Source organism: Pollicipes pollicipes, unplaced genomic scaffold (assembly GCF_011947565.3).
Source record: "Pollicipes pollicipes isolate AB1234 unplaced genomic scaffold, Ppol_2.1 Scaffold_7261;HRSCAF=8764_pilon_pilon_pilon, whole genome shotgun sequence".
In the NCBI taxonomy this organism is placed as follows: domain Eukaryota; kingdom Metazoa; phylum Arthropoda; class Thecostraca; order Pollicipedomorpha; family Pollicipedidae; genus Pollicipes; species Pollicipes pollicipes.
In genome coordinates, this window is record NW_023597054.1 from 29,277,785 (window position 1) to 29,293,488 (window position 15,704).

Genomic DNA, 15,704 nt, shown 5'->3' on the forward strand with positions numbered 1-15,704 from the left:
AAGGCAGCCCTTTAGATGTTTGGTGTCACTAGCCGGATTTGACATCGCCTTCCATAGTTGTCTCATCACGGATGTGTGATGAGTGTTTCCTGTGGTTTGGGATGTGCTATGTGCGACTGCCAAATATCTAGCGCGCATAAAGATTCATGCTAAAGAGGGGGAGTAATCCGAAAGCAGAATATTGGAGGCCGTTTTCGGTTCCAGCCCGTCACTCAGCCATCCAGGTGAAGCAAGGGGATATCTGGGTTTGGGAGGGGTTGCGTTACGGATTGCGTTATGTAGGGTCAGCTCATGTGAATTTGGGCACAGGACTGCGGGACACATCTTATTTGATGTACGCTGTCTCAACGGTTTTTGGCCTTTGTTCATGGTACTTGTATTGATCACATCCATGCAGTGGTCATGGCCCCATGCCTGTTATAACAAAATCCAGTTTTGGCCCTGTAGGTTACTCAGCAAAGCATAGTGAAAGTGGGAACACATTTCGTTCTGCTTCATCATGAGTTAAGTCAATTTGTACAGAATTGAAGCTACTGTATTGAATGTGAGGAAACTTGGCATTAAATGGAATGGTAAAGACATGGAATTGATCATATCTTTATGGATGATTTTGTTGAAAAAAAATGGTAAGATGGCTGCTGGGCCCCTTGGACATGGTGGAAGGTGTAATGTTCACAAAATTTTGCTTGATAGTTACATATTTGGAATAATCTGGTGCTACAGTCATGGTTAATATTTAAACCTCCAGGCATAAACTGTGCGGGTGAGTACCTCCGATCTTTTTGTGACCTCCACATTGTTCTGTCCAGTTTATAAGTTATTTTTTGAAAAATATTGTATATTGCTGTATAGGAGAACAAAACTCATGCATATCAGACATCTTAAAATCAGGTGCTGCTGTGCATATACCATGCATAATGCTTTAAATGCCTACAATGATGCATCACAGTGCATGAGTGAGTAGACTACCTCAGCTCTAAAGTTCCAGCCCAAAACACTATTACTGGCATAATAATTTGAATAATTGCCTGAGACTTAATTGAAATTCAGCATAATCTAACCCTTACCTAGTCTTGCCTTTTTCTGATGCCAAACTAGGAGATAGCATGCATATTAGGAGACTCTGCCCATGCTCAGCTGGCTTGTTGACCAATCAACAATCAGTTTTATCTGTTTCACCTCTCATGTGCTGTGAGTGCTGGCACTGGTGTGATATTGTTATTTCATTTTTAGGTGTATGATTATATAATTGTACTGCTTTCTGATCATTTAGCATTATTTGTTGAACAGATATTGCACTATGTAGACAGATAGACAGTTTAAATTTTAACTACCACCAGCACTTACCAAATTATAGGCATGCAAACATGCATTTTCCATCAGACTGATTTTGCTGCATGATAATGGCATGGCCAGATCTGTCTGTTGGTTTTTTGTGGAGTCCCCAATATATTGTGGGCCCTGCCAACATATTCTTGCTGGAATATTGTAAAAACTGAGATGATTTACCTATCTTGAAAGGGCTTCCTTTATGAAATAGCCTAATAAACTTGACATCAAAGCTTAGAATTGTTCTGCATACAAATTAAGGCCAAACCTGTTATGAGCCACACATTTGTTGGGAGGTTAGGTGTCATGCCTATTGTGTGATAATGTCCTCAAATTGATTCTGCTAGGCAGTTTCAAGGCTAAATGGCTAAAACATTAAGCCAGAAAGATTACCTCTGGATCCCTTTTATTCAGTGAAAGATGTCACAAAATTTGTGGTTCAAGATGTCTTGCTATAAATGAAGCCAGTTTCAAAACTATGTATGTGTTTCTCTGTATGCTGATTTCTTTCTACCTATTTCAAATATTTCCAATATTGTGAAAAAATATAGCAAATGATCTGTTTTGAACAATGTTACAGTGAATAAGCATAATGCAGAGTAGTGGGAGAGTAAGCCTCATGTCAGTTTTTGGACATAGTCATTGTGTCTTAGGTTTGGGAATCATGCATCAGGTACCAGTGGTCAGTGATGAGTGACTGCCTAAACGATGTGAATATTTTGTGGGTGCTAGTAACAATCTTATCTCATTAGAGAAAGTATATACCACAAGTAGGTATTTGTCCTGATTTGTAAGGATTATTTAGAACATTCATTTTGTGATTGTTTTTAGTTACAGAAGTTTCCAAAACCCATTTTTCTACCTGATAACCAGTGAATCTGGTAAGTGATGTCTCTTTCTGAGAATATCTAACAAGTCTGAGCTCCCAGAATGTCAGATGCATTTGGTAAGTCTGGGGCAATTGTGTAGTAAGTGTTAGAATAAGATGGTGCATGTAGCTCCTCTGCAGGCACTAATTACCTAATAAATAACAGTGTGCCACCATGTCAGGAGTGGGAAGTCATTTCAACCAAGAAGTGAGATTTTCCTCAGCCCCAGCAGCTGAGGGAACTCAGTACTTATCATTCTACTGAGTCAGCAAACAGGTGGGTGTGAGTCCTAGCAAATGAACATGTTCATTTTGGCCAGCTGGCCACTGGATAGGGTATTCTGCAGTTCTGTATAACACAGTTCTAGCAGCACAGTCCTTAACAACACCATTGTAATAACACAGTCCTTAAAATTATCAAAATTTCTTTGCACTGGAATTGCTGCACTGGATTTTATGATCATGGTTTGCGCAATAAGCTACACTTCACAATAACCTGGACCTCCAAGTCACCCTTGCAATGGATTTTGTCAAAATATCAACAAAAAATTAAACTGGGAACTGCACTGTCCTGGATCTGCCAAGGTAGTAAGGAATCCAGAATGTGTTGAAATACATCTGACATTCTCATGCATTGCTGTAGTTTCTCTGCAATCAGTTGATGCTATCTGAATGGCTTGTTGTGAGAAAAGTTACTTAAGAAATTAAAAACAGGCATTTGTGCTTTGCCAGAAGCATGCTAGTCAAATGACCCACTTAATTTCACTGACCCTTCCGACCAACCTGCACTTTTGCACACACCTTTCTTAAAATATTAAAGAGCTATACTGCCACTGTGTTCACTGATGTGTTAAATGTCTTTTTATTACAATAAGATGGTGGAATGTGTTTATGCTACAAAACAATGAAGCAAGGGCAGCAATTCTGTTTTAAAAAGCCATGTTTCCAGTCAATGGTGGATCTATGGGAGAGGGGTGGATTTGAATTTTTACCACGCCCTCCCCCAATGGCCAAAATTGGTAACAGATGACACACTTGGGAACTTAGAAGAAATTAAGAAAATTAAGGTGTTTTGTTTGTGAAGAAGCTGTTTTTTTGCCATGTTTTGTCTACTTCCTTAACTACTTTTTGTGTCTGCAATCCCAGGATCAGTCTGTTTACATATTCTATGTGCTCACCATGCATTGTGTTGGGTTGTCACCTACAAAGAGCCTATTCCGCTCACATCTTGCAACACCAGCTGTGGAAATTCGCGGAACTGGCCACACTTGATCAATCCTGTACGTGGGGCGGGTCGCCAGGCGACGAGAATTCCAGAGATGTAGTTCCCTTTTCCATTGGCCGCGCTCCAGTCCCCAAACTTTGAGAACAAAGGGGGCCTCATCCGAGAGAAACCCGCTGTGGCATGTTTTGGACGCGTGTGTCATCATTTTTTTCCTGTTCAGCTTCCAACTCATATTGCGAAACGACGCCCCCGAAAGATACGCAAACGCACATTTCCGAAATCGGTATAGTCGCTAATGTTTCAACCACCATCGACGTGTGTCAACCATCGCACACTGCGTTAGTGTGGCAGGGTGCTTAGAAAGATGCGTGACCATTTTTTGCAGCGAATGATAAGTTGTATGGTGTAATGTACGTACAAAGGCTCAGTTAAAGGTATGTGTAGTGTACATTTGATTAAGCTGTACAAACTGATGAAGCGCGCATGGTACTGACGCAGCCCTTACCTGGCAGGCACTTCACATGACCTCGCAGTATTGCTTCTCATATTTCCATGTCAATTATGTCCTCAGCTGTGGCGGAAGGCAATATGTAGAAACCCTCTCACTGTCCATCTATTTACATAGTTTCTGTCATTACAGTTGACATAAACGATCCGCAATGGCACGAGAATACGATCACCTCTTCAAACTGCTCATCATAGGCGACAGCGGTAAGCACAAGAGGCTGCTGGCATTGGCTATGCAAACAGCAGTGTCACCAACTATAGTCAAACTGCTTTGCATGTCATCGCTACACCTCGCTTTGAGACAGTCCATTGATGAGGTTTGTATGCTATGAGTGCTTTGGTATATTGTGTGCTGTGCAATGGAAGGAAGTCTCAGTTTTGCTGGCCTCTGGTGAAAAGCAAGCTTGGTGTGGGGTATTCGCAAGGGCTGTCATGAGCTTTCTTTCCTTTCACCTATAGTGACAGTGATTAGTTTGCTGGTTGCACAGATGGAAATATCACCCGAGAGTGGATCACGTGGAGTCTCAGTCCCCAGAGTGTTCACCTACCGATTCATAACGCTGATTCTGTTCTCTGCCTGGTAGGTGTTGGCAAGAGCTCTCTTCTGGTGCGTTTTGCCGACAACACGTTCTCAGGAAACTACATAACGACCATAGGAGTGGATTTCAAGATCCGGACGATGAATGTCAATGGTGAAAAGATCAAGCTTCAAATATGGGATACGGCCGGCCAAGAGCGGTTCAGAACTATCACTTCCACGTACGTGCACTGACCGGAGCAGTCGGCAAATGCTGGCTTCTCCTGACGAGAGCCCAGTCCTGGGTACTGTGGTAGCGACAGAACGTATTTTGTTAATAGTAAGAAAACGTCTGCAGCACTTGGTTTCGATCTGTCCAACTTTTAATTTGACTTGGTCTTCTTTACGATGCATGTAATTCAGGTGACACAAATTAAAACAGCTGATATTAAGTCTCGCAACAGCCTGGCTGCTGGCTGTAGTTCTGTGATAACGCCGAGCTATGGCGTCTTCAGTTTTGCCATACTCCTTTCAGCGCAAAGGCAAGACACGCACCCTTCCATGGAAGTTCGCTTACGGGTGCATTTTTAATGTCAAAAGTCATCATGCATTCAAGGAAGAAACGTGTTTGATGTATTCGGTTGTGACGTCTTGTGTGTTTTAGTTCTGAGATATCGATGAGCCAGTATCCCGCCGCTGCAGGTTCGAGCTTTTCTACGGAGCGCATCGAGGCCAATTTCGAGATTAATCGCTTGGCATACGCGTGTTACCAAAGTTTTTTCTTACAGGTACTACAGAGGTACGCACGGCGTAATAGTTGTGTATGACGTCACCAACGGAGACTCCTTCGGCAACGTGAAACGGTGGCTGCATGAGATACAGCAGAACTGCGAGGTTGTTGACAGAATACTCGGTGAGCATTTTGTCATACTGTTGAACACATGTCATAAGGTTATTGCCCATGAATGGCAACGTTTAGATGGTCGTGTATTGTGCTTATCTGGGAGTGTTTTTGCTAGGTATTACGGTGTACGTGCCGCCCGTAACCATGACACCAGCGTGCTCTCTGTTGTTACTGTCCCACTGGATTGTAGTTGGCGCTCGAAATCGATTGAGCTCCGGCGTACAGGTCTTCGCCCTTATTGCCTACGCCACCCTTGATCCTCCAAAGGACGCCTTCAAGCAAAATGGTTGTCCGTCTTGAGGATTGCTAGCATAATTAAGTTTTTGGCGTTAGTTTTGACCATGTTTATTTTGTGTCCAGCTATCAAATCACAGTAACAAGTTATCTGACATCATGACCTGCTTGCCAACAAAGTTGAACAGCTTCTCTTCATCCTTCTGGTGGTCACTGCCCTCGGCCAAAAAGACACGGACAAGCTCCTTATCTGTGCCATCATAAAAGTATCAGTATGTCTGAGAGACTAAGCTCATTTAAATTCCACTGGATTCACATATTAAGGATCACCATAGTATGAGTCAGCTAAAGAAAGCTGGCTGTTAGCCTCTTCGGGGTGTCGTGACTCGTATCTGTCACAGTCACCCGGGAGGTGTAATCCGCGCTTGCTGTAATAGACTATCAGACGGTCAGTTTGTCGGTGCGTCCCCCGCAGGGGCACTGGCTTCGGTCGGTGTAGGGGACTAGCGCCCCCTCGGGCCCCAGCTCCGGTAACGGGTGGGCAGCGCAAGCTGTGCCTCTCAGGGCGTAGCGACCCTGCCGGTACGTGAGCTCCTGCTCCTTGTCCCGCCCGCTCCCTCCACATTACCCGCGCTCCCGCATCCGGCCCTATCACCACTCCTCATCCTCGTTTTATCGGGGTCGCCGTGCCCCCTCGCCCACGTCCCCGGGTTGATCGGATTCTGGTGGCTGAGGGGCGCGTCGTGCGGGTCAGTCACGGTGCGCCCCAACACTCCACTTTGGCCAGGATATCCGGGGGCGTGGGGGGCCCGTGGGGCCCCACACGGGTCTAGCGGTTTGTCGCTCGCGTTGCGGTTGGGTGCCCCTTGCGGGTCTCCGCTTGGGGCGCCTGGCCGCGCGCAGCGGCTTAAGGGGTCAAGGGGCGGCGGCGCTGAACCACGGTCAGGACGGGGAGGGGCCTCCCCGGTTACACCTGGCTGTGTGGGAGGCGTCGTTCGCCCCGTATAGCACCGGGGTAGCCCTGGCGGTGACCACCTCCCTAGGGAGTGTTGGGCCGTCCCCCAGTTGGGCTCCGTGGTGGGTGGGGGCCCCGGTGCCGAAATGTAAACCCCTTTTTGCATGGCATCCTCTACCTTTAAAAACACCCGTCCTCCGAAAGGGGGGCGGACCTCGACAACTCCAGGGTGCAGAGGCGAATCTGCTATCCTCGGACCACGGATCCTCGTCTGCGGAAGTGACGAGATTAGGCTGGCGTCCCTGTCACCGTTTCAGAGAAGAAATGGCTGCGACAAATTTGGAAAAATTATAAGATGTGACAAGCTCCGAGATGGAAAAATAGAAGTTGAATTTGCTGGTGACTTGGAGGCGAGTCGGGCTATGGAAGCAACTGAATTTTCGTACAGTGTTCGGGATGGAGCTGGCAAACGCGAAAAAACAGTGTCAATGTCGGCGACGCCACATAACACGAAAAATTCGTCCCGGGGCGTGGTGAACTGTTTTGACCTGCGTGACGTTGACGAAGAAGAGATCGTGGAGGAGCTCTCGGAGTTTGGAGTGACCGCCGCTCGACGGATTCTTGTCAGAAGGGGAGGAGAGTTAGTGCCCACGAACAACCTTATACTCACGTTCAGTCGTCCCGACATACCATCCGAGATACGTGTGGGATACGTCCGCGTAAAAGTTCGTCCATTTTTGCCTAACCCCATGCGGTGCTATCAGTGCTAGCGATTTGGTCACACGAAACCCAACTGTCGGAACCGCGCTGCGTGTGACAAATGTGCGTCCCTCAAGCACATGAGCGAAAAATGTATTTCTGACAAACCCCACTGCGTCAACTGCGGCAAGGACCAGGTTCCGCACATGTCCTACGACCGTGCATGTCCAGCCTACGCTAAGGGGGATGAAGTCATATCAATCAAAACTTCTAAAAACGTGTCATTCCGTGAGGCTCGAGAACTTTATAACGAGACCCACCCAAAAACATCGTACGCATCGAAAGTGAAAGCTTCGTTGCCGCACACCAACGTGATCGAGAACATGACGGCTGTTCAATTTCTGGAACTTTTGAGATCGTTTGGCCTATCAGTTGTACCCTCAACACGCGCCCAGGACTCACAGCCAGCACCCCAAGCTCCCTCCCCACCAGCCGAGCAGTCGGTGGCCGCCGTGCTGCCGGCCCCCTCGGCACCAGTTGGATCGCCAACAAATGACGGGTGGACGACGGTTCGGCGTGGCCGCAGCCCTCGCGCGCCGTCCGGTACTCCTTCGTCTGAGAAACCACCGGTCTCCTCATCACAGGCACCCCTCACCAGTGCATGTGAACGTGTAGCAGAGACGATGGAGCGTCAAGAAGCTTATAGGCGCGCCCGCGAAGCCAAGCGAGCGCGTCTAGTTGAGCAGGAGAGGACGAAGGCGATTAGCCGGCTGCCGGGGGCGGATCAGGGACGTGCTCCCGCGGGGGAAGTCGTTCCACCGCCCAGGCGACGCGTAGAGGCCCCTGGTGGATCCGAGGTTCGGAAGCCACCGATGGGCCCTCCTCCTGCGTCGCCATCTAGGGTCACGGCTTCGCCGGCGCCGTCCCCGTCTAGAGTGGGGCGCCCGGAAAAGCGTGCCCCCCCCCCCCCCCCCTGGCCAATCTCGCCCACAGACGGCAGCCCACGTATTCGGCCCAGGACCCGGCCGGCGTCGGTGGGATCAGACCTTGGTGGGTCCCTGCACCCCGTAGCTGGACCGTCTGGGTCTGCTGTGGCCGGCGCAGCCGAGTATTTTTAAAAGTAGGTCTGTTTTACACTCACGACCCAAACACATGCCCCCCGTCCTCCGGTAGGCGTCGATACCATGGAGTGATACGAAGCTAACGACCGTCCTGACCTCTTAGCTCCATGACGAATGTTTTACAGTGGAAATGTAGGGGCGTCCGAACAAGCTACCAGGATCTCCAACTATGCATTAACGAGCGGCGCCCGGCGGTGATATGTCTCCAGGAGACAAAACTGGCACCCGACAGCGTTTTTAGTCTTTCGGGTTATGCTGTTTGGCGGCGAGATTTACCACCTGACCCTGTTGCTCATGGTGGCGTTCTCCTAACCGTGCACCACAGCGTGTGTGCACAAAGGCTGGCTTTGAATACTGAGCTTCAAGCTATCGCAGTCAAAGTGTTGTTAAACTGCCATACGATCACCATATGCTCAATCGTCTTGCCTCCGGGGACCGGGTTTCCGTCTGCTCATCTGAGACACCTGGTGGCTCAGCTTCCGCCGCCTGTCCTCATTTTAGGTGATTTTAACGCTCACCATTCAGCGTGGGGTTGTGTCAAGACCAACACTCGCGGGAAACGCTGCGAAATCCTCATACATGAAGAACCGCTGTGCCTCTTAAACACGGGCACGCGTACCCATTTTACACTCCCATCAGGACAGGCATCGGCAATCGGCAGTATTTTGAGCCCACAACTGATCAACCATTTTGACTGGTCGGTGTCAGACGATCCAGTGGGAAGTGACCACTTTTCCATCTGATCAAGTACCGGGCTGACGTTTTTCTTGGTTCTCGGCCACAGGGCTGGAATTTTAGAAAAGCCGACTGGACTGAGTTTCAAGCGAGGATCGAGCATTCCCTTACTATGCAGCCAGCGAGTGAACCCCCGTCGGTAGAGGATTTGACACCGCTGATTTTGCGGTCTGCAGAAGGGTGCTTACCGCGGACGTCGGGCTGCCCTCGTCGTCCTCCTGTCCCATGGTGGACAGCAGTGCCGGGACGCAATCTGTGCACGTAGGAGGGCCCTTAGAAAGTTTGACCGTCGGAGTACTACTGAGAATCTTATTGCATTTCGACGAGCACGAGCGGCTGCTAGACGTACCATTCTAGAGGCTAAGCGGGCATCGTGGCGATCGTACGTCGGCCAACTAAACTGCCAAACACCTGTATCCAATATATGGTCACGGATCAAACGCATTGCGGGACAGCACTCGTCTGCGCCACACCCTGTGCTCCGTATCAATGGACGTGACATTATACACCCAGCTGACGTAGCAAATGACATCGCCCGCGCATTCTCCGAACGGTGTGGTAACGGCAATGCCGTCCCGCAGTTTATGCGTCACCGGATCCGCTGCGAGGCATCCCCTGTCGACTTCAGCGCGACGGAGCAGATGTCGTATAACCGACTTTTACAATGGCCGAACTTATTTCCGCGATCGGATCGCTGCGCAATGTGGCAGAGGGTCCGGATCTAGTTCACAACGCCATGCTTAAGCAACTTCCCACTTCAGTAGTTGAGGCCCTCTTAGCGACGTACAACAATCTCTGGGAGAATGGAGGTTTTCCGGAGTCGTGGCGTGAGGCACATATTGTCCCTATGATCAAGCCTGGTAAGAGTGGGGCTGACCCTGCTGACTATCGCCCTATCTCACTGACATCATGCATTTGTAAGTTGATGGAACGTATGGTAAATGTGCGCTTGTCGTGGTTTTTGGAGCGGTACAACGTTTTTACGGCTGCTCAGTGTGGATTCAGGAAAAATCGCAGTACCATTGACCATCTTATAGTTCTCGACACAAACATTCGCACCAGTTTTAGGGAAAAGCGACATGTTGGCGCTGTTTTTTTATGTTGAAAAAGCCTATGATACGACGTGGCGTTACGGCATCCTGAAAAAGTTCTTTCATTATGGCATTCGAGGAGCCATGGACACGGTCTTAGGGAACTTTATGACCGATCGTTCTTTCAGAGTTCGTGTTGGCTCACACTTCCCGGATAGGCACCAACAAGACAATGGCGTGCCCCAGGGTAGCGTTTTGAGCGTCACTTTGTTCGCGGTTATGATTAACGATATTGGTGACTCCCTTCCAAAGTCGGTCAGCCGCTCTCTCTTCGTGGATGACGTCGCCATCTGGTATGCCTCGTCAAACTTTGCCTCTTTGGAACGTCGCTTGCAGTTGGCTGTGATCAGCCTGGAAAGATGGAGCGTTATAAACGGACTACGTTTCTCGACCTCGAAAACAGTCGCTATGCACTTTTGCAGACGACGTCAATGCCCCGCTATGGCTTTAAGGCTATACGGCCAGACCATCCCAAACGAACCCAGTACCCGCTTCTTGGGTCTGCAGTTTGATAACCGTTATCGTGTGGGTCACATTTGAAAACCCTACGTGACAACTGCTTTAAAGCATTGAACATATTGAAGTATGTGTCTCGAACATCTTATGGAGCGGACAGAAGAACACTGTTACTGCTATACCGCTCACTTATACGTTCGAAACTTGACTATGGCTGTTTTATTTATGACCGCGCGCCGAGTTCCTCCAAACGTTTATTAGACACCGTGCACCATACCGCATTACGCATTGTGACGGGGGCATTCAGGACGTCGCCATTTGCTAGCCTTAACGTGGAAGTTAATGAACCGGCGTTGGCACTGAGAAGGGAAATGCTTGGCATGCGGTACTTTTGCAAGCTGGCTCAATTTCCCAACCATCCGACTCACCGAGCAACACCGACTCACTCCACTCACTCACGTGATGTGGAAAGCAAGTCCCAAAGTAGCGGAAGTCTGTCCGCTATTCTATTTGGTGTCCATATGAAGAAGCTGTTCCGGGAAAGCAACATAAATTTGCGTGGTGTGCTAAGGTCGCGTCCGGTATTAGTGCCTCCATGGGAGCTAATCTCACCAAAAGTGGATGTATCCCTTTCATGCACAAGCAAACAGGGAGCGATCCCATGCAACCTGAGATCGAAGGCTCTGGAGCACATCGGGTCGTACATAGGTTTTCAAGCCACGTATACTGAAGGGTCCAAGACGGAGGTCGGCGTTGGTGCTGCATTTGTGAATGACCAAGCCACCCGGTCCTTTTCTTTACCGAAACACGCCTCAGTTTACACGTCCGAGCTCGTTGCAATCAGTGAAGCCCTATGCTTCATCGAAGTTGGTGAGAGCAACTCACATGTGATCTTATCCGATTCTTTGAGCAGCCTGTTGGCTCTGACAACCTATAACCCACCTTGTCCCATTATACAGGATATTTTAGTTCGCCTGACAGCGCTGGATCTTGCTGGTAAAACTGTCGTCTTATGTTGGATACCGAGTCATGTGGGTATCGCAGGTAACGAGCGTGCTGACGCGGCCGCAAAACGGGCAACGCGTGCACCTTGCACCCGTTCTTTACCCTTGCCGGCAAGGGACTTTTGTTCTGCAATCGCGACCTTTGTGAAGGGAAAATGGCAACACTGCTGGGACGCCATTGTAAACAATAAGTTAAAGATGATCAAGCCACAACTGGGTCTATGGTCTTCAAGCTCACGTAAGTTGAGACGCGAAGAAGTAACCCTCAGCAGATTACGAATTGGCCACACGCACGCAACACATAGCTACCTTTTGTGCGGTGAAGAACGCCCTAAATGTCTTCGCTGTGATGCGCCACTTACGGTTCGCCACGTTATTCACTCTTGCCCACAGTTCAGAGAAGAGCGGGCACTTTACTTCGGACGAGATGCGTCAGGTCTTACCTTTTCAGACCTTATTGGTGACGATTCTCGCATGCTTGGCACCGGACAGCTGTTTTCATTTTTGAGAAGCGTAGGATTCACAGCCATTTATACGCCACGGTAAACACTTAGCTGTTATGGGCGCAAAATGACTAGAAGTCGACGCGCCCTAAAACCCCAATCATCATCATCGTCATTGTCGGTGCGTCATGTACGTGCGCCGTGCCTGTGCGCCCATGTGAGCACAAACGTGCGTCACAAGGGTGCATGTTTGTGATGCGACGCGACGAGGCCAGGAGCGGCGCTGCGTCGAGATGCACCGAACTGTGTTAGCCACAGTCGCGTTCACCAGAGCTCAAGTGTTTTGTGGGGAGGCCTGCAGCACGGAGGCTGAAGAGGTCATCGAACTGTGGCGTGCATTGCAGTCGTTCGTGTGTCGCCGTATAGGACGAGATGACGGTGTCGCCCCTCCTGCGGTGTGTGTCACCGGCGCTGCGCCGCTCGCTCTGCCGCCAGTGGGCAACAAGAACGACAGTCCGGACCGCAAGGTGGTGCTGACCGAGGACGCCCAGCGCTTCTCCGACCAGATGGGCATCCGGCTGTTCGAGACCAGCGCCAAGGACAACATCAACGTAGACGAGGTGCGTGCGTGCTTGTGGCGTCTCCCGCCTCCCGCCCCATGCACTGCAAAATATTCGTCTGTGCCTGCAATGTAGTGGCGTGCAGACCACGTGGTCGGTCCAAATGATGCTGCAAAGCTGTTCATATGCCTTTTTTACATTTGCTCCACTCTGCACTTAACACATGCCCCAATCTGCACTCTTACATATGCACACTGTTTTATGTATTATCTAATGGCCGAACTTTGGGACAATGTTAGTGGGTTGAGTTCCAGTGGTGCATGGCCGAACTTTGGGACAGCGTTAGTTTGTGGTGTTCCGGTGGTGCATGCTGGGGCTTGAGCAGGAGTGAAGAATGCTTGGAATGCATGGGTAGCAAGACCACCAGAACAGGGTGTTATTTAAAAAGGAAACGTCGACATTGCGTCGCACAGGCCTGCCATGTCGCTTTCTCTATCCATGGCTGCGAGATACATGCCTCACAGAGTTCGGTGCATGGCTGCCGACCTTTGCTGGAAAGACCAGGTATTTTCACTTGATCATCTGATCCTTTTGACAGGTGCGTGTTACTTTAGTTGCAAAAAAGGTCAGATTCCTGCTTCATCATCACTATCCACTGCATAACTGCTGCATTTATGTTCGTGTGCGTTAGGACGCGCGCTGCAACGGTTCACGCATCCGTGCTTGCTCTTAGCCTTCATACGGCGTTGGCGTTGAAGCAGAATGCTATTTAGTAAGTCGTGCGAAGAATATAAGTTACTTGCCACACCCTAAAATATGTGACCTTGTCTTGATTGAAGTATGTTACTATTTTTTCCCATTATGAAGGCGCCAATGACAACAATATTGGTGCTTATAATGCACAACATAAGATGACACACGTCACCCAAGGCTAACGTACGGTAAGGTTGAATGTGACCGGAACTGAACGTGTTGTGAATTTCAGTTTTTTGTGTTATGTTGTCCTAAACGAGGAAGGTCGGTTCATTGCATCATATTGGTATACGTTGTCGCATTTCGGTGGCATAACTTGTTTCTTCGGTACACGTCCATATGATTATGTTTCTGTGTTGCATTTTAATGGAACGACAAGTTGCTAGAAAGAAAAAGCTCCAACTATGACAGGTTTCCCAAAATTTAGTCATGGCTGTTTGCGTGATATACCCTGGCTTGCACTATGTGTTTGTTCTGCGATAACATTCTGCATTACGGAAGACTTCAGTTCGATATTGACCTCATAGAAAGGTACGTGCCAAAAACTCAAGCGCATGCATATATCCATTGCGTCGTCCTTTTCAGAGTTTGACGGAGTGCTGTTTGTTTCAGATGTTTGAAGCCATCACCCGACAGGTGCTCGAGTCGAAGAAGCGACAGAAGGAGCAGCAGTCGAATGCCAATAGCGACACAATCCACGTGAGAAGGCAGCACACAAAGTCCAAGAAGAAATGCTGCTAACCCACGAGCCGTGCAGCGCGCGGGCGGGACGAACTCTGTGGGGCGCAGGCGAGGCCGGTCTGCGGGCGCGGCGTCGCCAGTACTCAGCCACTGTGCCGGCCGCTCTGCCCACGTTGGCAGCGGCGCGCGAGGAGCCGGTGCGCGATGGCCGCCGACGCCGCCGGAAGCACCCGCTGGGCCGCGACACGGGCAGGGATCACCGTGGCACAAGACGAGAACGGACTCCTGCTCGACCCGCCGGCTAGTGACGGACAGCTGGTCTGTGGAGCCGCCGGACCCCGGACGCGCGCCGGGGCGGACGACCTCGGGCTGATCGGGCGCGGCGTTCGTGCGCCCCCGAGCGCGAGGCGGGACTGTGGGGTCGATCGGCGGAGGCGTTACGCGGCAGGGTTCGAGCTGCCACGGCTGTTGTCCGTGCGACTGGGGCTCCCTGTGATTTGGGAATGTGTATATGGATAGCAATTACCGACTCTCTTGGTATCGATGTGTATTCGCTGCTTCAGCGCGCTGTTCGTGATATGGGAGTATCAAGGTCACTGCCCGATTATGCATTGTACCGCTTTCTCGACGCCCAAGCGTCGAAGCTTCCTTCGCCCTCTGGTATGAGATGCCAGCGTTCAAAACATCCTATCATTCGGCCCATTTTTCACGGTGAAATGATCAGTATGGGTCGTTTCTTTTCGGATTTCTGAAACTTGGGTTATAGCCTGCTGGACTGATGCTACGACGCAACCACTACAGCCATTCGCTGCGCCTCTGTTTCGCCACATTTGCGTTATTGCTACTGGTACTTGGCGTGCACTACCAAAACCCAAAGCGTATTGATTTAAGATGACAAACTGCTGATTGATATGATTTATCTATTCTCAGAGTCTGTATGCCATTTTTTGCTTTTTAATGCGTCCGCCTAGAAGACGGAATTTTCCGAGGACTTCTTGCCTGTGCAGTGTAGACGTGAGATACCATATGCATCTGGGCGGCGTATAAAGCGAATCTATTATTGACGCATGTTTGACGGACGTGTGATGTGGTTGCGTGGCAATCTGTGGTTTCTGTTCCATCCTGCGTGGCAGTCGCAATGTGTCCGCCAGGTGCAGCGGCTCGATCGACGAGCCTGCCTGCTGCACTGGCCGGTGCCCGCTGCCGACCGTGGGCGCCGGGGCAGCGGAGCGGGCGCACCCTTCTGCTTGTGTGTCGCCATATTCTCTACGCCGTACCACCGTGCGTTGTTTTATCAGCAACGAATCCAATTGAGCTAAAATACATCAGCAATACCGCCATGCGAACCCGTCAGTTTATTCCACAGCATGCGGTGTGTGCATCCGCCCCAATAGGGTGTCCACCTAGAATATTAGGACGAGGGCAATTCTGAATATTGCACATAGGTCTAGGCGGTGTGTAACTGCATGCAAAAAAAAGACGGCAGCCGTGCTTTGTCACCGTCTCGTCATCATTGCAACGCATGGCGAGTAGCTTCATGGATCTGATGCATGATAGGTGGCATCCAGGGTGGGCAAATCAACGCATCCGGCCACAAAGTGTCCACGATGATATTCTATTAA

At 49.8% G+C, this 15,704-nt stretch overlaps 1 protein-coding gene across 2 annotated transcripts; it reads left to right on the forward strand.

The window, feature by feature from the left end:
* The first annotated feature begins 45 nt into the window (after positions 1 to 45).
* Rab35 (RAS oncogene family member Rab35) lies at positions 46 to 15,428 on the forward strand. Of its 2 annotated transcripts, none has more exons than XM_037236479.1 (6): positions 46 to 224; positions 4,063 to 4,133; positions 4,514 to 4,688; positions 5,235 to 5,359; positions 12,584 to 12,708; positions 14,014 to 15,428. In XM_037236479.1, exons 2-6 carry the CDS (start codon positions 4,082 to 4,084, stop codon positions 14,140 to 14,142), a joined length of 606 nt encoding a protein of 201 aa, XP_037092374.1. In that variant the 5' UTR covers positions 46 to 224; positions 4,063 to 4,081; the 3' UTR covers positions 14,143 to 15,428. The 2 variants fall into 2 exon arrangements, with proteins under 2 accessions (XP_037092374.1, XP_037092375.1); XM_037236480.1 differs by lacking the exon at positions 46 to 224 and adding an exon at positions 2,378 to 2,474.
* The last annotated feature ends 276 nt before the right edge of the window (positions 15,429 to 15,704 follow it).

Bases quoted from the DNA above. Each gene is read 5' to 3' on its own strand.
- Rab35 (XM_037236479.1), top strand. From the start codon at position 4,082: ATGGCACGAGAATACGATCACCTCTTCAAACTGCTCATCATAGGCGAC. The intron at 4,134-4,513 runs GTAAGCACAAGA...TCTGCCTGGTAG, and splicing joins GCTCATCATAGGCGACAGCG to GTGTTGGCAAGAGCTCTCTT. The intron at 12,709-14,013 runs GTGCGTGCGTGC...TGTTTGTTTCAG, and splicing joins ACAACATCAACGTAGACGAG to ATGTTTGAAGCCATCACCCG.